Source organism: Micromesistius poutassou, assembly GCF_964030765.1.
Source record: "Micromesistius poutassou genome assembly, chromosome: 6".
Classification (NCBI taxonomy): Eukaryota; Metazoa; Chordata; class Actinopteri; order Gadiformes; family Gadidae; genus Micromesistius; species Micromesistius poutassou.
Window position 1 is genome coordinate 12100767 of NC_140276.1, and position 24940 is coordinate 12125706.

Consider the following 24940-nt stretch of genomic DNA (forward strand, 5'->3'; position numbering starts at 1 on the left):
CAATCCAGCAGGGGCAAGAGTGTAGTGGATAGGGCGTTTGACTCCCAGCCAAATGGTACAAATACCCGTAGACATCATTGAGCATGATGTCCAACGGCTATCAGCTCACTAATGCTGTATCAGAGTTCAAATCAAAGTTTTGTGGAACAAGATCTTGTGCTGGGGCATTTGTGCTTGTGGTTTTACCTACCATTGATCTGATTATGGCCGCTCATCCCCTGTGCTAGCAATGTCTGTGGTTTACAAAGATGAACCAGAGGACTCTAAATATAGCTCACTATGTCCTCATCCTGTATAAACTTGTTATGGGGAGTGACCATTTTTTGTATATATAAATATATTTTTGTTTGTCTCTTCTCAAGGTGACATTTTTCTTTTGTAAAGTGATTGAGGGTTTAGTGTTGCAAGGCAATGCCTAGTATTCACTATTTGTTTATTAACCTTATTTTAACCATCATTTCTAAAGAGCTACAGATAATGAGTCCTTTACTTGTCGAATGGGCAATACACTGCACATTACACAATACACATTAAAGGATCTGGCTGGTTTGTTAATTGTTGACATTGTCTATGTCCAGATCTTAATTGACATCCATGATATTCCAAACAACGTGCATGCTCACAGACAATTGAGATGCGATCAGTTAGAATTATTGAATGTTAACTGTCCTGCTCATGAACACACTGGTTATTTCTGGATTGAACTGTGGATTTTTTCATAGCTTTGACCCACCGGTTGCAATGGATTTGCTCAGTGGGAAAATAAAGTGATACTTGTGTTTAATAATAATAATAATAATAATAAATTGATTTTATATAGCGCTTTTCAGGATACTCAAGGTCGCTTCACAAGAGTGGGAGGTGAGGGTGTGTGTGTAGGCGAGTGAGTGAGAGTGCAAATGTGCAAGGCGCTGGGTGGGGTCGTGGGTTAGGCCATAGGCCTCAGAGAAAAGGTGTGCTTTCGTGTTCTCCACGGAAGGGGCACAGCGGATGTGGGGGGGGGAGCTGATTCCACAGAGTGGGGGCGGACACGCAAAAGGCCCTATCCCCAAAGGTTTAGAAGACATACTATGTACATTCTTAAAACCAGGAACTCTGCCCTTCATTTTGAATCTGAAGTGAATGCTTAGGATATGTCCCAATCAGCTAAAAGACACCCCCCCCCTGAATGATCACAATGTGTTATTTTTTTAGTTTTAGTTTATTTATTTCGATCACATATATATACACAACATTGCATACATGCCATATGTTAAAAACGCAAAAAACTAAACAAAAAAACTAAAATAAAGTTGTCGTCTTAATTTATACATTGACATTGCATAAAGGTACTGACCGCAAAGGTGTAGGTTGAAGCACTTGCTTAAACACACAGCCCCCATCTTCACCCATAATTCTGAATGTGCGCCTCAGTCTCCAAATCAGTGAGCATGTGCAATGGCGTGTAAGCACAGAATCGAAACCTGTAGATTTGTGGGCATTATTGGGGAACACTACCTAGGGTAGTTTGTATGCACGTACACCTACACTGCAAGAGGAGTTGAGTTTTTTAGTTTTTTATACAGCATTTCTAATTATAAGATACAATCAATTCATAGATTCATGAGAATAAACAAGCACTGATTACATAACACAATTAAAGTCATCCATCCAATCAGAACCTGACAATTCTCCAACATTTCTTTAGCCTCATGAGGTGACATAATCTCCCTGGTTGATGGACTTCAATGGCAGGTTTCTCTCGCAGCAGAATACACACTCTCCTGAGTCCTTTCACTGTTCTTCTTCCTTCCTCCGGTTTTCCTGCCAGAGAACTCCAACGCTGCGTAGTTCAAGGAATCAGTTTCCCTGTCCTACAACAGAGTACTGTGCATTATTAACAAACATCTGAGGGAATTCACAGCCGTATAAGGACCACTTCTTGTAGACGCAGGGGTGTCAAACGTACGGTCCGCGGGCCTAATCCGGCCCGCAGTGTAATTTAATCCGGCCCGCCAGATAATATCTTATGTTTATCAGAACTTGTGTTGACGCGCGTTGACGTGCAGTACTGGCGCATCAACTTCGGCAGATCGCAATCCCGCAACTCAACCCCCCCCCCCCTATACTGAGGCATAGACAGGCCCGGCACCACACGGGGCAAAAGGTTTCAATGTCCCCTCAGTTAAAATATTGTGTCCCCTTAGTTTTCTATCCATATTTCCTATCACACAATCTGCCCCATCCGTAATTGTGGTGTCGGGTTGCTTCATTTACACAACTCTATCGCACATGGCATATCAAAGTTAGACATTTCATCAGCTGAATGAAAGAAAGAAAAGAAAAACAATGCCAGATTAGGTTTACTTTCAAAGAAAAAAAAACTTTCATTGAGCAGTTGAATCAAATATCTGAATCGCAACTCTTGATGTTAAAGTTGTTTTATATGGTACAATAGTTGCTCGCTTTGCATGACATCGATGAGGGTGGGCAGACCCTGACCAAGCGCTGTTGTTGGCTGATGCCGCCTCGCCTTATTAATCCTGCCGACAGGTCTGGGCCTAGAATGTTTTGTGACCAAAGCCAACACTCAACCCGTTCATTTGACCCGATGGCAAAAACTCATCCAGGAAGGTTGTTAGATAGAGAGAAAATCTGATGGATTATTTTTGACCGCCATCATACCTTTTAGAAGTTGCACATCCAGGTAATAAGATCTGATTTATATTTCTTAATTCCCATGAGCTGACATCCGTCAAAAACTAGTGTTTCTCAATAAAAATGAATTTGGAGCAAAACACTTTGACACATATTTTTTCATGGGATTGTTTTTCGGTCTTAAAAGTAGAAACAAATATGGAAAAAATGTCAAATATTGTTTTTACTTGGATTAATATGGAATAAGTATCATCCAACATTAACCACAAGTCCTAGCTGGTTGTAATGTTGATTTAATTTTATCTCCCAGCACTAAAAAAAAAACAGTTCTGCTAGTTAACAAAAACATAGAAATAATTAAGAATTAGGCCTAACTATGAATGTTAATTGGGATCTCTTGATTTATAGTACATTGTTACACCATCAAAGTTAATATCAACTGAATGCAACATTTTGAAACAGCTGTACCTGTGGTGCCTGAATCACTGAGTCGTGTGGGACATTGTAGGAAGCACCCTGTGTTCCTGAGAACAAGAACGGAGGCAGAACCTTAACTATTATGATTACGTAGTATATGCAGAATCGATGTAACCCTATTATAAAAGTTAATGATCAAAACAGAAATTAAGATGTATGCCAAACGATTAGTGATTCCTAAACTAAGACCAATTTCTATGAAATCAAATGTACCACAAAATCAATTATTGAGAAGGTACAGACCTTTGCAATGCTCACAAACTTGCTTTTTATTCCTGGTTAGAAGGAGGATTATAATCACAACCAGACAGCAAGCCAAGAGTATTCCAAGCCCCACGCTAACTAGAACCAGCTTGTGTCCTGAAATCAACAAGGTGTCATCATGAATCTGTTGAAATCATGTTTTCTGTAACATTACATTCACATAAGGTCATGACACATGATTCTTACATGTGTCTTACATGTTGAAGTAAAATCTCAAACCCAGCAGATTATTAATTGATGTGTCTATTATCTTCTTAAGTATGAAGTAATATATATTGACCTGTTATGTCCAGTGTGGTTCCATTTCCAAACACAACTTCCCCGCATACTGCCAGGGCACAGTAGTAAGTCCCAGCATCAGAGGAGTCTACATTGTTCTTGGAGAGAGTGTAGACACAGCTCTGTGGAGCAGACGGAGGCCCAGAACTATTCTGACATTCACCACTCCTGTTTCCATTCATGTAAATGGCAGCAGGGTGAGATGATCCTGATCTGAACCAGTACACACTGGGTTCCCCTTGGCACTGGTTACTGTGGTTCGTTCTCTGAGAGGTAATAGAGCACTGGAGAGCCACAGGGTCTCCCAGCTGGACTGATGCAGACACAGGCTGTTCCACCACAGTCTGGGAGACAAACCTCTGGTCATTGGGATCTGCAGTGAAATAATATAATCATCATCGAAACGGAGAAAACAATTATATTGGGGCTACTTTCAGATGAAAATATAGAAAACAAGTAGAACGGGATGTATCTTATACCTTTGACGGACAAAAAAAAAACAGTCCAATTATTTGAATAATGCTCTTGGCAGAAATAGTTTGCTTCATCTCTTTTACTCACAGATCTAATATTCAGATCCATGTCTGGTTCTTCTGCAGTGAAACTTGAGTTGAAAGGAGGGAAAATGTTACTCTTCTTATACACTATTGTAGCAACCATTTGGGGAACATATCCAATCGATTGCTTGTACCAGTAAAGCGTATTTCTACTTTCCTTTGTACCACCACAATTTAAAGTAACAGTATCTCCAATTCTTGCTGTTTTCAAAGAGACGATACGAGGAACGTCTTTGGTCTCAATCATCGCTGAAAAAATATACATAAACAATTTATCCCTTTTTAAGAAAAAATGAATCGCTAGTCTAAATTATTCTTTCCAAATGATTTCAATTTGTTATTGTTAACAAAAAACAGAGTTTACTGCAGAAATTACAAAGTCATACAATTTGGACGTAATATTTGTAGAGGAATTTTACTTACATGACCCAATAAGAATTGTAATGGCAAAAACTCTTGCTAACATTGTTGCGTTTCAGTGCTCTACTAGTGCTGTACTGACTCAAGTGAAAGATTTGTCCTTAAAACACAGGCGTTTACATATCCTAGATCATCAGTGATTGGCTGGGACTTAAGGACACTGAAAGAAGCAAGGAAACTGCACAGAAAGTGGAGTTCACATTTCATTTAAATTCAATTTCAACACTGAAAACGTCACGTTGTTTTCATATTTATATATATTACAAACATTGAAAGCCAGCATTTATTTCCTAAATGTATGATGAACAATAATTCAGTCTTACACATTTCAGTTTTCTTCTGATATTTTTAGCAATTTTTTGAGACCGATTCAATCTCCTCCCATGATTCACCCCCCATTAGACTTTGTAAACCAATTTTTAATTATTATTATTATTTCAAGTGAATGTAGTATTAGTATGACCATCATTATTGTCATTGTATTACTATAAAATTAGCACTTACATTATTATTGATGATGATTGTAGTATGAGTAGCTAGCTATAACTAGTGTCAGTAATGACAAGAGCTCTTTAATTAGTTAAATTAGTGACATTATAAGTAGAAACGTTAGTGATTGTAGTAGTAATGCAGTCTAGATTGTGGTCATGTGATCCAAGTAATAGCAATTCTCATTGCCTCAACAATTACATCTGTTTGTGTGTGTGTGTGTGTGTGTGTGTGTGTGCGTGTGCGTGCGTGCGTGCGTGTGATGGTATTTGTGTAAGTGTTTGTGCGAGTACACGATAAACAAAAGAAGAGTTCATCAACACAACCAATGAATAATTCTTGACTTCTGAGACATGTAAGGTGCCGCCTTTATAGTGTCTAGTCACGTGATCTAGTGCTGTGACCTTTCTGCTTGTGGTTTTAACTGCAATGCATCATTGGTCTTGTTATGAGTTCTCATCCTGTGCAGGCTGTGTCAGCACTGTGGTTTGAGAAGCAACTACCTACTGAACGCAAGGTCTCTTTGTATCCCTCACTATGTCCCCTTTATGCATTACCTTATTACATGTGGGCATACAGTTTTAAGAATATTGTTTGTATATATTTAGTTGTATTTCTTTCCTATGTATGTCTGTTCATTCTTCTCTTAGTCTGTCCAGAAGTTTATTTTTTATTTCCTTTTGATTGAGGGTTTATTGTCTCAGGGCGTTGCCTGTGAGTCTATCTGTGATGAAAGGCTTCACAAATAAACCTAACCTTGTATTGAATGGGGGCGGAGATCGTCAGGGACCCCACAATATGATATGACAGCAATCTTTCATTGCAGATATGATAAGATGTTTTACGAACCTGCAAATATTGTGATAAGATGCAAAAAAGATTTTATCTTTAGTGTGGTTGAAATATAAGTTGTGGTTGGGGTTCTACAGGCAGGTCATTTCCGACATTGTTTTTAAATGAATGTGGCGAAATTGAACTGCGCAGGGAAAATATCCAAATCATCATTCTTCTGCAAAGCAATATCGTTCCCCAAGACAGGTTTTCTTTTGTTTTTTATGTTTTTTTAAAGAAAGAGACATATATATAATAAACAATCTACATTCACTCATAACAATAAACAGGTCCTAATGAATACCACAAACAACCATTCGATTCACAGTCATCCAGAAAATTTGACCTCAGAAGATCATTCATTTAGAGTTCAGTAGCAGGTTTCTCTCACAGCAGAATACACACTCTCCTGAGTCCTTTCACTGTTCTTCTTCCCTCCTTTGGTTTTCCTGCCAGAGAACTCCAATGGTGCGTAGGTCAAGGAGTCTGTTTCCCCGTCCTACAACAGAGAACTGTGTATTACTACCAACTATCTAAGAGGAATCATTTCAAGGCACTCAATGCAACAGTTCTGCTGGATGGTGATGATCAATGTATTCACTAATCAATAAGAGGTCACATGATAAGAGATAATTTTCAGCACAATCAAAGGCGTTTTAAATATTTAGACAATGCAACCTTGGTGGAAATATGTACCTGTGGTTGCTGTATCACTGAGTCACGTTCAGCATGGTAGGAGGCGTTCAGTGTTTCTGAGAATAAGAACAGAACACTATTTAGTTATAACAAGATAAAGCAGTTTATCTTATTTATCTTATCTTCTTTTTTATGTTATCAGTTAAAACCTAAATTGAGATATATGTCAAACTATTACAACTTTTTCCTAAACTTGATTTCTGTGAAATTCAATGGGCTCCTAAATCCATTCTGGAGAATAAACTGTACCTTTGCAATGCTGACAAACTTGCTTTTTATTCCTGGTTAGAAGCAGGAATATAATCACACCCAGACAGCAAGCCAACAGAATTCCAAGCCCCACGGTAACTAGATACGAGTTATGTTCTAGAATCAGACAGGGTTAGGGTTAGAAAATGGGTCATAAAACTGAAAAGAATTTTGTATAGGTTTTAGTATGTCATTTCTAATCAAAATCTCAAACCTGCTGCACGAGTATAACATATTTCCCAACAGGTTAATTCCTGCTATCTATTTCTTAATTCAGTTATACAATCCAGTAAATATAAATATCCAGTAAGTTTATTATAATAAAATAAAAAAACAAATATAATGGAAGTATGAAGTAAAATATATTGACCTGGTATGTCCAGCTTGGTTCCATTTCCAAACACAACTTCCCCACATGCTGCCAGGGCACAGTAGTAAGTCCCAGCATCAGAGGAGTCTACATTGTTCTTGGGGAGAGTGTAGACACAGCTCTGTGGAGCAGACGGAGGCCCAGAACTATTCTGACATTCACCACTCCTGTTTCCATTCAGGTAAATGGCAGCAGGGTGAGATGATCCTGATCTGAACCAGTACACACTGGGTTCCCCTTGGCACTGGTTACTGTGGTCCGTCCTCTGGGAGGTAATAGAGCACTGGAGAGCCACAGAGTCTCCCAGCTGAGCTGATGCAGACACAGGCTGTTGGACCACAGTCTGGGAGTCAAACCTCTGGTCATTGCCATCTGCACAATTAAAACAAGATTCATCATCAAATTAATCAACTGCTGCTTAATCAAATTTCTTGGAATATATTTTTGCTTATGACCAAGACAAGCAAATGTAACAGATATGTTACCTTTGACGGCCAAAAATATGCCGGTTTTCCAAGTGTTCTTATAGTGAGTTCCTTGGTTACAGAAATAATTTGCTTCATCCTCTTTATTTATATCCCTGATTATCAGATTAAAGTCAGTTCCTTCGCCTACCGTGATTCTTGAATTAAAGGATGGGTAATTGATGTTTGTATAAATTCTGTTAGCAACCACTTGGGGAATGGAACCAAGAGATAGCTTAAACCAGTTTAAAATAAATATAGATTCATTCAAAACACCACAATGCAGAGTGACAGTATCTCCAGGTTCTGCTGTTTGCAAAAAGACCAATCGAGGAACCTCTTGGGTCTGAATACGCACTAAAAAGTAAAGAAAAACAAACAAGATTTACTAATAATTATAACACTAACAAATTTTCTTTAAATTTACACTTCATGAAAAAGAGAGCAATTTTTATGTGAATAGAAGAAGTACTTACATGCTATGCTCAGAATTGTAATAGCAAAACATAATGCAAACATTGTCACGGTTTGGTTCTGAACTAGCACCCCTTCTCTCTGAAGTGAATTTGTTTTTGACTGGAAAGACCAACATTTACAGAATCATAGATCCACTGTGATTGGCTGGGAACTTAGAGACGCAAACTGAAGCAAGCCAATGATCCAATGTTTGTGGAACTTCATATTTGTCGTTCATATTTGTAGTTTGTATTTTGTGTTTGTATTATTTTCTTAATTACAAAAGTTTCCTGAGCATTAGAGTTTCTCTGAACATATTAAAAATACATTTACAAATTCAGTTTTCAATCATTGTTATTAATCTACTTCTATCTACTTGTAATAACTAAATAATAATCACATACATCCAAACTATCTGGAGGGTCTCCTGAGGCTGGGCTAACGCTGCCATGATCAATGAAGGTGTTGAAGGTGTATCATCCAGCAGCTGTGTCCAAACAAACAATCAGAGAGCTTCAATTCCTGATCACCAACGCTAGTGCCAACTTTCACTCATAAATGATGACATAATTTTTTGGACATTGATTGTCTTCAATGTACAAAGAAACAGTTTGTTACGCGCCCTATAGAGCACATGTATGTCCAGATGATGTTCCTGACACATCACAGCGTTTTAGTAAGTGCAGTCGTAGTGAGGCAGTAGGAGTATTAGTAGTAGTGATATTCTCTGAAGTCTTTAATATTATAGTGCAATGTATGTAGATGTAGAATTGTATGATTATAATTTCATAAGATCTATAATATCTAGTGTGAATGTATTGCACATTTTTGGGCACGTAATTCATGTAAAAGCTTATGCGCATATCTCATTGGCTTCAAAAAGAGAGCAGTAGTAATAATATACACTAATAAATAATAATGTTTACAAATAATAATAATCGATGATAATAATAATAAGAAGAAAGCTTTACATTACATTGTATGGATAAAATATGCAATAACACTGATTAAAAGACTGCAGAAAAGCTGGATTACACCATGGATGCTTTAATATGAGTCACAGTAAGTGTGACTCACACTGACTCCTCTTAGCTTTATCTCCTCTGGTTGAATCTACTCCTCTGAGGCATCAACTCCAGCCAGTTGGTACAGTCCACCAGGGAGGTGACTAAAGGGGATCTCACCCTGGACACGCAGTCTGCAACATACAACATTCTGTACTTTTAAAACTTTCAAATTTTCAATGAGAGCCCCACACCGGCACCCCCATAAACCGCTGTCCACAGTTTGGATTTCTGCTCACAATACCCTACTCCTCGCCAAACCAGAAGTTTGAGCAGATTCTGGCAAATGTAGAGAATTAATTAATTGTATGACAGCCTTGTTCAGAATCTTGATTTATGTTTTAAATATTTCAGAACAATGTGAGCAACAAAAAGTTCTAAATAAATCATTACTAAGCCATAGTAAACCTATTTAATTGTAGTAAACCATATCTTTGTGTTTCGCATGTATAATGCAACATCACCAGACCCCCTCTTGGGCCCACCCTGTTGATGATGCATTTGTTAGTTTCAGGCTGCATTTTTTATAACCGCAAGTGTAGATTTGCAGTTCATGCAATGAGCCCTTTCCTTTGTGTTGGAAACAAAACAGCGAGCAAAGCCCCTAGCAGCGGTTGAGCTGAGAGGCGAGGGCTGTGGCTGGCCATGCCTTTGTCTTCGACACACCGCCAAAGGTCTTAACCATAACCTGCTTGTAGGTCTCAACAGGATGTGTTGCTAAGAAACTGCTGCAGTGCTGCAGAAACCAACCATGAAATGGACATATATTTCCTCTCAACCTGATTTTTGACTTGCAGAACAGAGACATGTTGAAACATATTTTTTATATAGTAAGTAAGCAGTAATAGTACTACTTACATTATTTGAGGATGCTATCGGACTGGAGAGGCAGTCATGTTAATTAAGATAGGTAAACACAAATATTTGAGTAATGTGAATGAAGAAAAGTTGTTTAAAATAACAGTGCTAATATGTAAACAACCACCAGGCAAAAATACCTACTATAAAGGTGAGAGTCAAGTGAGATAGGCCAAAAAGTTCAGCATCCAGAAGGTGCACATTCTGATTTAAAGACCCAGATCACTGAAATCACTGTTTTGATTTTAACTAGGTTCCCTTGTCTCATCTTAGCATCTGTACATTTTCATAGTGTTTTAGAATAATGACTAGTAAATTAATAGGGACACTAAATGAAAGATGCATTGGTTATCTGAATCTGGATGTGAATTAGCCAGGATTATCTTTGTACTTAAGTGATCTCACTTTGTGAGACCACCACAAGTAGTGGTAATGACAAGGCTGTAGAATCAAAAGCCACTACTTGCTCCACCCCCTTTAAAAACATGTATTCTTGTGTGGTTTTGAAGACACAAGCTTCATAAACATGAATCAGGGAGCCAATCTGATCCGCAGCAACTTAGAGATGTATAGAAGACTGTTTTGTGTATGTTTGAAGTCCTTGAGCTTTAGGTGCCGTTCTATGCTGAGAAGGGGTTTGTTCTGTCTCTTCTCTTCTTGAGGCATGTACTCTACTTGATGTGACTTCTCCAAGAACAGCAGGGGGAATGCTGTTTCATGTTGTTACAGCACACCGGGGGAGGCTCCTGTCAAGGCTTTGGTGTCAGCCCTGAGGAGTGACAAGGCATGGCTGGTGGTAACCTCTGAGTGGTTCCACCGGACCTGAGCTGAGGGTAGCTGTGCTTTCAAGTCTGCTTGACAGCTGGGAGTGTGCATCTTAAAAAGAGCAGTTGTTTCAGCAACTGTTCTGTGGTGGCTCAGCTTGGTGATGGCAAAGTCCTTTAGAGCATAGTCATCATCCACACCGATGGCCCTTAGTGCCTTTTTCATGAAGCTAGTGCATTTTATAGGGCCAATTCTTATCTAGTCTCAAAACACATTTTCCAGTATTAAATATGTTCAGTTTCTTGGTCGATCTATGTACATGGGCCAAGACACGCTTCTCAAAATATATAACTACGGTTAACAGCTTATAGCTCGCGAATTCGGCAGAAACAATACAGTATAAATAGGCAGAATACACAGTGATAGAACTAGTTTGTGTGTGAATGTGTGAATATATCTCGCTATGCCGCATGTAGAAACCTTTGCGTACCTGTGGCCAAAAAAGAATGTTGTCTGCACGTCATCAACACCTCTCACGCTCTTGAAACCTGAGTGGAAAGTTTGGTTTAAAAATAGACTGAGCACATCATGCTGTAGCCACAGTAACGCAAAACTTTCCATAAGTCGAAATAGGTGATTGGTTGGTTGTGAGAAGCAAGTCTAGTAGAGATGAATGGCCAGTGTGTGCGTCTAGTGTTTGCGCGTGTGTGTGTGTGTGCGCAGTGGTGGAACAACTTTACGAAGGGCCCTGGGGCAGATATGGGTCAAGGCCCCCCCACCCCAACACACACACACACACACACACACACACACACACACACACACACACACACACACACACACACAGTGCCTGTCTGTGGCCTATGCCAGTGAGAAGTGCAACACTGTGTGTGTGTGTGTGTGTGTGTGTGTGTGTGTGTGTGTGTGTGTGTGTGTGTGTGTGTGTGTGTGTGTGTGTGCATTCATAACCTGGTTTTGCACTTTCTTTGTGTCTCCAATACCTGCAAATATAAAGTGCATTTGTATATATTTCATTCATATACATTTTACTCATGATTAAATGGTAAACTTTGCAGGAAAGAGCAGGCTTTCATGCTATTTAAATGTTGCTGACTTTCCATGAACACGTTTTATTTCATATAATTGATTGGATATCATTCACAGAACAGAGAGAAGAAATTAAGGTCTGAGGTGCCTCTCCCTCTAGATCAAAGAAATAAATGAAAATAGTTTTGTAGCAGGAAACTCTAAATATCTGGAAGGAGGGTGTATGGAGTGCATTTGTGAGTTAAGCCCACTGCTTGTGCCTGGACAGCAAGATTAATACATCCTCAGAGAAGGAGAATAGTTTGCCAAAAAATCTGTACAATTTATTTTACCGATTTTTTGAATTTATTACAATTCAAGTTCAACTAAGTTAATCAAAATGAAGTTTAAATAGTTGTTTTAAAATATATAAATGGCTTATTGAAATAATTTGTAATTGAGTTCATTCAGTAATAAGACACAACTCTGGCGCCACCTAGTTATTTTGCAGGGACATTACTACACTAGACTAGAGAACAAGTGAGTTCATTTCTGACATTTAGCTGCATCAGCTTGGAGAGACTTTCAGTGTCGCGGGGCGAATTTTGTCGCGGAGCGTTTTGCCCGCCAACGGTCATTCATGCCAATTCATTTTCATCAACCATGGCCGAGATCACCACTATTGCGTGTCTGTACCTGTTGTGGAAGAGGGAGAGACGCCGGAATGGCCGTCGTTTATGGGTTAATAATATAATCCGGAGGCGCACACCGCTTTGTGCCATGATATTATATATATCGTATATATTATATTATATAGATATTTATATATAATATATATAATATCATATAATATTATATATAGAGCTCCGGGAGTCGCAAACGGCAACAATCACTTTCTCCTCCTCAAGCTGCGGTTCACTGCGGAGTGCAGGGAACGGTTGGTCCATGGCGACGTATATTAACAGGGGGACACATGCATATTATGAACACAAGTCGACAACGATAATGTATACAATACTGGTAACAAACGATGTTTGTTAATATCAGCCGCATATCATTAAATAGACCCACAGTTGCGGCCGGTTCCGAACGGTTACCCCAGTCGGCTGAACGGTGATTGGCTGTTTTACGTTACTTCACCCAGGGAGTGAACTGATTGGCTGTTACGTGACGTCACCCAGGGAGTGAACGCTGATTGGCTGTATTACGTTACTTCACCCACGTTACCCACAGGGAGTGAACGCTGATTGGCTGTCTCACCGCGAGTGCCGCGAAAGAAGTTGAAATATTTCAACTTCTGCGAAATCTGACGCTCATTCGCGCGACAAATCCACGTGAACGCGCCCGCCCGTTTTGGGGAAAACTGTCGCCCCGTCAATCAAATCTTGTCGTGGGTCCCGGCGACAAAAAAATTCGCCCGATACGCGTCTCTACGTTCACTTTGCATTGAAACGTGTCGCGGGGCGAAGTGCGGTGTGAACACACAAGCCGTTTCTCAATTCGCGTTCTCGTGCGTACTCGTGTACTTGCGTTCTCGGTAAACGTCATCAGTGGTGGCCCAAGCACTGTTCCAAGTACGCGAGAACGCGAGTACTGTCGTAAAACCCGGAAGTGTTCTCGATGCGTTCTCGATGAGGCCGTTCTACCGAGGATGCATCGGAGGTGACTCGTGTGGACTTGGGACCGTTAAATATCCCAGAATGCATCATCGAGTCCGCTGCTGTTCCAATTGCAGGTGCGTACTCGCGTTCTCGGAAGACTGTACTTGAAAGTCCGGACTTGCCAAGTACGTACTTCCAAGTCTGTGAGAACGTAGTCCGCGTACTTGGTATTGAGAAACGGCTACAGTTATAAGTAGACGCAGCATCGACCGCTACTGCCTACTGGTGCTGACGAGACGCGGGCCGCCATCTTGGAGTGGTGAATGGTCCACTCAGTGTAATTCGTTTGGCAGGAGCAATGAACTGTCAGCGCATTTAATTAATCTTACCTCAATGAATACCACTGATTTTCACATGTTTTTTTGTCATACGTGTAGCTATGATAAAGGACACATGTTTTGGCGTGTTTTATTATTCATAGTTGGCTTAACAGTAATAGAATATTCTTATATGCTATAAGTGACCAGACGTCCAAGATCAAAACTGGGAATATAATGGTGCCTTCTGTTTGTCCACCCGACTCGATCTGCGAGTCGGATTTCCGAGTTACGAACCGGAAGTTGCAAATAGCACGCCCCCGAGGTCGTAAAAACGACTCGTCAACTCGTCTGAACTCAGAGGACCCCGAGTTCAGTAACAAAGATGGCTACTCCGAGCATCACATGTAAAAACATTGTGGTTTTTCTACTATTTTAAGCACTTGTGTTTTTGTTGTAACCAAATGAAGAAGTCGTACACATAGCACTGTATACTGTTACCTATAGGCATGTCGTTACAGTCTTATGTGTTAAATACCGCCGAAATTGGCTAGAGACGCTCCATGTTGCTATGACAACAATGCCGATTCTTGAGCAGAAAGCAGAGCTCCGACTAGTCTTGTTGTGTGCCAAATAGAACGAAAAACCCGGGGTCACTCGTTTTACGAGACGGATGTGACGTCACACCCGAGCTGCAAGTCGCGATTACGAGACAAATAGAAGGCACCATAATCCCAGAGAAGGGGAAAAAAACGGTCAGCTATTTTAAGTTGAAGAAACAATATGATTAGGTTATATATTTAAGCAATAGATCACGACAGGCTGTGGTATACGCTCATTATACCACAGTTAAGGGGTGTTGTCCGTCCCGACGCGCAGCGGAGGGGCGGCGACCCCCTTCACTGTCTCGACATGCTGGCAGTGCTATGAGTAGCATCCAGCTGCAGCGCCGGAGCCGGGGCCTGTGTCTTGGCGGGGGCCTGTGGCTTAGCAGCAGACTTTGGCTTGGCAGGGGCCAGGCAGCGGCCTGTGGTTTTGCAAGTCGACTTTTTAGACTCTTTCAACCTGGATCACCTGTTCACCATCTTACCTGGATACGTTGGAACTTACTGACAAACATCATTTTAAAGAACTGCTGCTTCAGAAGGAATTTAACTCATCACAAGCAGCTCGGGTTACTGTGCCATTGTGGTTTCAATACTGATTCTCAAGTAATGTAAAGTCATGTCATATGGTAATAATGACATCCTCATTTGCCAGGAGTCTGCTGTAAAAAACGGGGAAGCCAGAGTATCCTTAATATACTACATTTACCCTTTGATGCATTTGTTGTTTTGACACATACATAACTAGAGGGTGCACTGTAGGCCTGCTGCGAACCCCTTCTGTAGTCGAAGAAAATATCCCAATTGAAAGGCTATGGTTTGAATTTCATTCTGTGTAGCACGAAATAAATAATAATAATATAATAAATAAATAAATCATGTTCCCGTCACCTCTGGCAGGTGCCTGGCCAGCAAACAGCAAAACAACAAAGGCTTCAATACTTGATTCAAGCTGCTTTCTATCGGATTAAACATGAACATACATTGTTCACACATACAGATTGATCAAACTGAACAATTAGTGTAATTTCATGATTACTTGTACATTGTTGGTGGTTGACAATATCATTATATTGGTCATAATGAATCCCCTTTTATCGCTTTCTCACATATCGATACCTAACCCAGACTCTACTCTCATTGTTTAGGGGGGCTTAGGCATCTTAAAAATAAAAATAAACCTTAAGACACTGCCCAGTCACACACAGACAAAACTAGACTGTACATTCCCAGCCAACACCTAATCCTAAACAAAACATATTGCCATGTTCTTCTATTATCAATAGAACTATATATCAAAATAGTGTGCTTAAGTAAGTAGGCCTACAAAGTTGATGTAATGATATTCCAATGATTCTATGAACCTCTGAGCGACCGTATAAAGAGAAAAGGGTAAAAGCAGAAAAGGGTAAAAGCAGAAAAGACCTACTTACTGTTACTGAGAAATGTTTAATAATGATAATCCAAGAGGAATTTCTTTGAGAAGACACATTTCCTTAGTCTTATATTTATCATGTTTTCTCAGGGACATTATCTGCGTACACAGCGTCACTACCAGTACCTATAACAATAAGAGTTGTTAAAAAGTAGTGACTTTATTACCTTTTATTTGTGAAAAGCAAACATACAAATATTACCTGTAACTGAAGTAGAAATCATTCTCTGTTCACATATACAAAAATCCCCTTTCAGGCTGTCAGTGATAGGAAATGTGCGTGCATTTCATGCTTGCTTACTGAATAACCACAGCAGCACATCCTGTTGACCATCCTGTTGATTAAGGGTTCAGCTGGTGGTGTGTGTTAAACAGAGACATGATCAGCCACAATCCTCGCCTCTCAGCTCAGCCACTGCTTGGGGCCTTGCTCACGGTTTCCACCGCAGGAGTAAAAAAATAGCAAGAAGGCTTTTTTCCCCAGGTTTTTAGAACCCGTCTCAAACCGTTTTTTCGTCCCCAATCTTTGCTCTGAACTGGGCTTAAGGGAGAGTCGGTTCTTTGTTTCTCCCTCAACGCACTTCCTGAAACTGAAATGCTTCCTTATAATTATTTGTAGGCTACATGTATAGATCCCAATGACCAGAGGATTGTCTCCCAGACTGTGGCCCAACAACCTGTGTCTGCATCAGCTCAGCTGGGAGACCCTGTGGCTGTATGTAGAACATACATTTTGTACATGTTCTACCCTGTTTACTTGCAAATTACTTTGATATGTGGTATGGGAGCTGCTAAACACACATTTGGAATATAATGGAGGTCAATGGAATGCAAAATTGTTTGAGATATTTGATTGTTACCTAAACCCAATACCTATTCCCTAAAAATAACACTTAGCGAAGCTTTCTGTAGTCCAACACAACAAACTCTCCTCTCTCCAGCTCTCCCTCAAGTTTTCATCGTTCTCTTCCTGCATCTCGCATCTTGCAAGACTTCTCATTGAGGGAGACTTGGTTGGCCACAATAACAAACTAATGGTGTTTTCGAGATGCCTCGTACATCACCCGCATGACTTGCATAGTGGGAAATCTCCCAGCTTTCTTGTGGCATTTCATCGAGGCATGCCCCCTTTTGGTCGGCCCCACTCGGGATTCTCAGAGTCTGTAAGACTTGACAAACACAAATTGCTGCGCCCGTAAAGAGATGTATTTTCTTTGTATTTGTATCACGTTGGTCATTTTAATGTTGATTTCAAATGCTCGTACACACCTCATTACATTGCTGCTTTAATCCAGTCACCAATTTATGCATTGCATGGTCTTGCTGTGCAACATTGCAATGTAAAGTGTGTTGTTTATTTTCAAGCTGGTTTGCTAAAGATGTGTGCCCGTTGTAGCCTTAAGTCATTTGAACCAGCAAAGTCTATGGCTAGACTTTGTTTCTCAGCAACCACGCAAACAAAAACAACCTTACTGTGCGTCGCCATGTTTTCCGGACTGTTGCAATGAAACGCTTTCAGATCAGACATGTCATTCGGTCATATAAATCCGGGAAGGAATGACCGGCCTGTATTGCCAATAGAATGCGCCATAAGTCTTTGTGTGGTTACACATAAAAACATGGTTAGACAAAAAGCATGCATGATAAACACTTTGTGTGGGCTCAAGATCAACCCAACCAATATCAAATTGTTGACATCTGAGACGTAAAGAGATACATCCTATAAAATGTCTGGTCAAAATATCTAGTGCTTTGACTTTATGCTTGTGGTTTTAGCTGCAAAGAATCATTGCTCTGTTATGAGTGCTCAACCTGTGCAAGCTCTGTCAGTACTGTGGTTTACAAAGCAGATATAAACTGCTTATATAACTCTTAGTATCTTTCATGCTTTTCCTTTCCCATTTTACCTTGTTTTTTGGATAATGTTTGTTTATATCTCATTTGATGCATTTCCTGTGCATGTCAGTCTGAATGATTCTGACTTCTGACAAACATTTTCATATCCCGGGTCCCCTGTGATTGGCGTTAACTTAGAATGAAAAAATTAATGAAACTGAAACAATGAAACAAGTGAACACTAAAAACGAGGGCTTTAATTACGCGTTAACGCAATCTTATTTTAATGCAATTAATACAAATTGACGCATTAACACACTTTTTACTTTGATTTGGAAAGGTTCGCCCACAGAATGCCAACAGCCTGATTACAATTCCCAAATCTGTGGCGCTACTTACTTGAATTTAACTACACTTGTAGTAACTGTTGGTTTACAATTGTACTAATCAACTGCCTGTTTACAATTCCCAAATTGGTGGTGTTCCGTAAGTATCATATTCAACCCACACTGAGTGAGTCAATAAAACTCCCTCATGATCACTTTTTTATTATTATTATTATTAATTATTAAGTACATTTGGTATGAAGGATAATGTGTCATTCCATTTGATAATCTCATTTAACTTCAATTGGTGTGGATTTAAAATAGAATTTAAAAAGTGTGATAATCACAAGTTAACTCACCAATACTATGTGATTAATCGCAATTAAAACTTTTAATCTTTGCCCAGCCCTACTAAAAACATGTCATGTCTTCATTTTTGATATCGAAAACTGGCATTTCATTAATGTTGTCCCTTAACGATGAATACATTTACAAAACATTCTTTATTGTAAACTGTAAATCACGAACCATAGTATAATAATATGTAGTAGTAATAGTAGTTGTTGTAGACTAGTGGTGGTAGTACTAGCAGTAGTAGTAATAGTGGTGGTAGTAGTTGCAGTAGTAGTAGTAGTGGTGGTAGTAGCAGTAGTTGCAGTAGTAGTAGTTGTTGCAGTAGTATGAATGTATATTTATGATTAGTTAGAGTAGCGGTGTGGATGCATGTGAATGACGTTCATGTCGGCTTGCTGCATGTGCAGGATTGTCCAGTGGTCTGTTTACTCCACCAGTTTTTCTAACTTGATGTTCTTTTTGTACTGTATGTGTTTTTATGTATGCAACATGTTCCCTGTCTCCACGACAAATTTCTCCCTGGTGGAGACTAATAAACTAACCTAACCTAACCTAACCTAGTAGTATATAGCTCTTATTCCTGCTTGTCCCAATAGATGGCCTCCTACTCTGTTCCCCTTGGTTTTTCCACACCTGTATTCCATTACTCATCAGACTCTGATAATTTATAACATCCCTGTTGTCTTTATCCCTTGCCAGATTGTCTTTGTTCCCCAGTGATTACACATGGCCTTTTCAACCTTGATATCTTCGTGTTTGATATCCCAGGTTATTGATATTGCCTTTGGCACTTTATGCTGTTCCTTTAGTTTAATTTTCCTGGACATGCTACTTTGTTACTGTATATGGTGTTTGGTTGAAAAAGTTTTTGATTTGAACTTTATCATGTGTCCTGAGTCTCTCTCCTGGGTCTCTGTACTAGAACTGTTACAATAGCAGTAGCAGTAGTAGTTGTAGTAGAAGTAGTTCTAGCACCAACTTTATTATTAATGATAATAACTTAATTTATACAGAACATATAATATAGCATAATATTACATTACATAATATTACAATTAAGGCAGGGTAGAGTTTTAAAAACGGAGAGAAACACTGAAAACTAGGTGTAGAAAGGCACCTCTCTGTGATCTAGGACAGATGTTATAGAATCAGTTAGAATGTTGTACCAAAATGAACCCCAGCTACAATGAGGTGGATGGTACATAACCACCAGTGTAAAGTGTTTATACAACAAGCCTAGGAAACATAACACTTAAAGTGTTGTGTTTATACAACAAGCCTAGGAAACATAACACTTAAAGTGTTGCTTCCTTTCATCTTTCCCCTAGAGTGTAGGTGTTTTTAACACTGCCGAGAGAGCGGCAGCAGGCTGAGAGGCGGGGGCGGTGGCTGGTCATGTCTTTGTTTTTTGACAAACCCTCCACATCTATTAACCATGAATGGAGCTGACGGTAGGTACAACAAGGTCAACAGGATGTGTTGCTAAGGCTCTGGAGAAACAAACCCTGAGGTATAGATCCCCATTACTGACTGGGCCTGAATAGTGTTTGTTTAGTGAACAGAGAAAGATTGTTATTGTATTCTATTTGTTTTGTTTATATGTGCATTTTTAAAGAGTAAAGTAAAATAATGAAGTTAGTTATTCACAACAATTTTGATGACTATCTTAATTAAATGTTTGATTCATTTTGATTCAGAGATACAAATATCTTAATATTAGTGTTGATTTGTGATCATATTGCAATGCAGTGAACAGCAGATGCAACATCAGTCCATTTAGGAGCAACATTCCCACCATTCGTACAAAGCACATAAAAAATATCTTGTCTCTGTCTTGTCAAGTCTTAAATGCAGGGCATGCACTTGTTTGTGCCATGCTTGTAGTCTCCCCATTTTCTCTTCTGGTGTTATCTCTCTACACACACCAACACGGTTGGCATGTTTCAGGGCAGAAAATCCCCAGCAACCATCAATACGTATTTATGTATGTATCTACTGTACATATGCGTGTGTGCAAGAGTAGAGTAGAGTCCTAGAGATCTTTATAATTAAACTGACCATGTCTTTGTTATAGGCCTGCCGTGTTGTGTTCTCCCTTTATGGGAAAGTTACACATTTATGTTTTTTTCGTTACATCCATTTTTCTCTTTTTTAACAAATTAGGCTACAGGTGTCCTGTCTGCTGTACTTGCGTGTGTATTATATGAAATAAGACAAGCCATTTTGACAAGCCATTTTAAAATGTAAAATGTATGACCTTAGTGGGAGGGTTCACTCAGATGTGACAGATGGATCAACTCCAGCCTACCAGCCGATGCTGTCCACCAGTCAACTCCTCCAAACAGGGTGGAAACTCCCACACTGTTGTGTCACAAATGGAAAATTCTAAAAAGGCTCATTAACATGAAACCTTGTGATAAAACGGGCTATTAATGTTTGTGAATTGGCACCACTTTCTCCCCTTCGCCCTATTCCCATCCTAAATTATCTATATTATTATAAAACGACACCAAGCAAAAAACAATTGTCTCTCAACATTTAAATTTTATAGCTGTTTGTCTCATTTAGATTTGTATAACATCATGTCATGTTTATGTCCCTCCAACAACCTAGACAGCCATGGGGATTGTAATATGATCCTTGAAACATACGATTCAATAATCAAGGCTGTGTTCATTATAAATTAGAAAAAAATATTTCCAAGCTTTATATTTAGTAGCATTTATTTTTCATTGCAAATTTCCCACAAAGCAGTTTGTCTAGTTGTTTGGAGCATGGAGACATCAAGGTCACAAGTTCTTTGTTCGTTCCAACTCAGTTAACAAATCTAGAAACAATTACACACTTAAGAGTCCTTTGTCAGTATAAACTGAAACAGTATAAAAAAACGAAATGTAAACACAAGTCGAATGAAGTAATTGGATCTCATACAATTAAGGATTTTACTGAAAGATGTGCACAATGCAAGGTTTAGTTGCAATGACAAAGTATCTATACTAGGAAACCAAAAATGATATGCCTGCTCATCTCCATTTGTGCAAGCTGTGTCAGGACTGTGGTTTAAAAAGCAGATATGAACTGAACCAGAGGTCTTTTAGTATCTTTCATGCTTTTCCCTTCGTGTTTTACCGATTTTTTGGGGATATTGTTAGTTTATATCTCATTTGATTAATTTCCTGTGCATGTCAGTCTTTCCATTCTCCTCTTTCATTCTTCCTCTTTCACTCACTTCACCATCTCCTCTTTTTTTTGTGAAGTATCATTTTAGGCTAAAAGATTATTTTAACTACTTGATTTTTCCTTCATGGCCAAGTCCTGCTGAGCAATAAGTTTCACAAAATACATCACAAATTATGAGAAATTAAATGTCTATGACCCAAACAAATCAGCATTACTCAACATTAGAATAAATCATGACAATAAACAAGTCCTGATCAATACCACCATTACTACCTTCTACAGCCTCATGAGGTGACACAAACTCCCAGGTTGATGGACTTCAGTGGCTGGATCCTCTCACAGCAGAATACAGACTCTCCTGAGGCCTTTCACTGTTCTTCTTCTGTCCTGTTTTTCCTTCCAGAGAACTCCAATGCTGCATAGTTCAAGTAATCAGTTTCTCCGTCCTACAACAGAGAGCTGTATTACTGAAACATCTGAGAGATTTCAGAGCTGTAGTAGATACCACTTCTTCTAGAGTGAAAGTCAAAGCTACAATCCAAATGGTGTATTGGTGTGTAATCATATACTGAGATCTTGAACATGCTGGTGTCTTACAATAACCAAATTCTAGAATTGTTTGTGCAGGAAGATGGTTTTATATTGCGAAAAATGTACCTAATATTCAACTTCATTAGCAATACTTTATTGTAAATCCTCTTAACCATTCCGATAAGAATAAAAATTGTCATATGTGCCTCAGTTTTTAAATACATTTGTAAATTATATATCTGCAAAAACAATAAGAATAAATCCTGGAGAATGTACTGTACCTTCGCGATGATCACAAATTTTATTTCTGGTTAGAAACAGGATTATTATCACAGCCAGACAGCAAGACAACAGTATTCCAAGCACCATGGTAACTAGACGCCAGTTGGTTTCTACAATCAGATAATCAACATTTGGTCATCAGAAAGTCTTATGCCACTTTTTTTCCCTGCAATTTCCCCTGGAATGGTCCTCTTAAATCATAAAATGTACAGCCATATAGATAACCATATAGATTTATCACAACTCTATATGTAGTTTGATTTTTTATTTGCATCATACTTTTGGATAATTGTTGTATTTTCTGCATTCTTCTATTTTTTAGTTTTGCAGATAAAAATAAAAAAGACTGCCCTAATGTGCACAGGCAGTTTACTTCCTCTTCTGAAATGATGGTTGCAAAAAATCATACCAGATATTTAAGATTAAAGCTAAATTGGCATACAGAGCAAAGTTGTATTCAATGAAAATCACTTGTTTTGAGTGAATTGTAGATTCGCTCATTAAGTATGTAGCAAAAACACAATTATATTGACCTGTTATGTCCAGCCTTGTTCCATTTCCAAACACAACTTCCCCACATGCTGCCAGAGCACAGTAGTAAGTCCCAGCATCAGAGGTGTCTGCGTTGTTCTTGGGAAGAGTGTAGACACAGCTCGGTGGGGCAGACGGAGGACCAGAACTATTCTCACATTCACCACCTCTGTTTCCATTCATGTAAACAGCAGCAGGGTGAGATGGTCCTGATCCAGATCTGAACCAGTACACACTGGGTTCTTGGCACTGGTTACTGTGGTTTGTCCTCTGGGAGGTAATAGAGCACTAGAGAGCCACAGAGTCTCGCAGCTGAGCTGATGCAGACACAGGCTGTTGGACCACAGTCTGGAAGACAAACCTCTGGTCATTGCGATCTGCACAGTAAAATTATATATTCATCATCAAAAAATTCTTAAAATGCTTGTCATGATATTGAATATAAACATTGACAATTATTGAGCCTACCTTTGACAGACAGAAAGGTGGAATCCACTTGTCACGTGAATATTGTTGAATATTGACAGAAATAATTAGCTTCATCACCTTTCGTTACGTTTTGAATGATCAGATTAAAGTCAGATGCACCTTCTTCCATTGTGAATCTTAAATCAAAGTGGGGCTTTATTGTAATTGATCTATAGGCCTATGCTTTCGAAGCAACCATTTCGGGAAAGTATCCAGGAGATTGCTTGTACCAGTATAAATAATTTCTATCGTCGTCATTAGCTTCACAATGAAGAGTAACATTATCTCCAAGTCCTGCCGATTCCACAAAGATCAATCGATGTCCCTCCTGGGACTGAATCAGCACTAATAAAAAATAGAATAAATGAGAACTATGAATAATTGTTAATATTTTATTTTTACTGCTTTAGGTTTATAAAATACATATAATATATAAATAGCTGAATTGCAAGTTATCACCAAACACCCACGGCTGAAGTTGAATAAGTCATATTAGATAGAAATAAATGGAATTTGAGAAGGAATTTACTTACGTGCTGTACTATGAGCCGACAGCTCATAGAAGCTGTCTCATAGCGAGCCGTCGCTAAAGACGGCTCGTTTGGATGAAAACAAGGTTGTAGCTGGTTCTCTAGATTACTACATTTAGCTAGAGGTGTCATTTGTTTCACAATGTTTCACTATATATTATATTGGCGCAGAGGCGCTTATCCAGACAAGCGTGTGCTGGCCGCGGTTTTTGTTTGCGTCATCACAATTTCCTGTTTCGGCCGTGTTGTTTCGGTGATAAAAGTGTTTCGGCCGAAAATTTTCGGTGGCCGAAATTTCGGTGCATCCCTAATTGGGTTCAGGGTAACCCCTTCTCAGGGAGTTTTTGCTATGTTGGCCACTGTTAGGCTGAATGTGTTAGGGTAAATAATGAAGCTAATTATCTAACATGTTACCTGAATGAATAACGAATGTCCTCGTCCTTCTTAGATATGTGACATATTTCGGCCATAATATCCTCACATAGCCACAGGGAGCAGCACCGAGCACATATAATAGTTAAGAAGTAATATCCTCACATAGTCACAAGGGGGCAGCACCGAGCACATGCAGTGAAGCTGCAACACTTGCACATAGTCAAGAGGAGGCAACAACACACAGATGAAGTGACCGGGTTTAGAAGAAGCCTACCTTTACCTGTCTATAAAAGCACGACTTGGACTTTGAGAAGACAGAATCTCTTGGGCGGCGTATTGTAGATATTATTCTTCGAGACGCTCTGCGCGTGTTATACACAATTCCTCTCCTTTTGTTTCATAGACAATAGACAAAAACCTTTACCAAATAATGTGAGTTAAATCAGACCATTAGAGACACATCACCAATCATTCATACACAACCAATGGTGTCTTTTCATTTGTTGCATGCACCTTTTGTCCATTTACTTTTTAGATTTGTCGGTAATCTTATCCTTGGTTTTATAATGGGTCTTTACATAACAATCAATCGGAACCAAGGGACGGCCCTCGGGCCCCTCTTTCTTCTGCGGTTGGGGCGTCGCAGGCCTTTCGCAGGCCTTCGTCC

At 39.3% G+C, this 24940-nt stretch overlaps 1 protein-coding gene and 2 pseudogenes across 3 annotated transcripts; all 3 read right to left on the minus strand.

Moving 5' to 3' along the window:
* Nucleotides 1–1215: 1215 nt before the first annotated feature.
* Nucleotides 1216–4707, minus strand: LOC311345129 (annotated as a pseudogene). The gene is made up of 5 exons (XR_014684144.1): nt 4638–4707; nt 3659–4463; nt 3358–3474; nt 3106–3161; nt 1216–1853 (listed from the first exon to the last, which is right to left on the minus strand). The product of XR_014684144.1 is annotated as an uncharacterized misc_RNA (transcript).
* Nucleotides 4708–6324: 1617 nt separating this feature from the next.
* LOC311345133 (uncharacterized protein) lies at nt 6325–8284 on the minus strand (the record flags this gene model as incomplete). The annotated part of the gene is made up of 6 exons (XM_084469504.1): nt 8210–8284; nt 7755–8090; nt 7270–7641; nt 6900–7016; nt 6651–6706; nt 6325–6453 (listed from the first exon to the last, which is right to left on the minus strand). The coding sequence occupies exons 1-6, from the start codon at nt 8250–8252 to the stop codon at nt 6325–6327; spliced, it is 1053 nt and encodes a 350-aa protein (XP_084325630.1). The 5' UTR covers nt 8253–8284.
* A 6435-nt stretch (nt 8285–14719) lies between these two features.
* LOC311345221 lies at nt 14720–23498 on the minus strand (annotated as a pseudogene). The gene is made up of 4 exons: nt 23369–23498; nt 22903–23277; nt 22369–22479; nt 14720–14847 (listed from the first exon to the last, which is right to left on the minus strand). The product of its transcript is annotated as an uncharacterized misc_RNA (transcript).
* Nucleotides 23499–24940: the final 1442 nt, after the last annotated feature.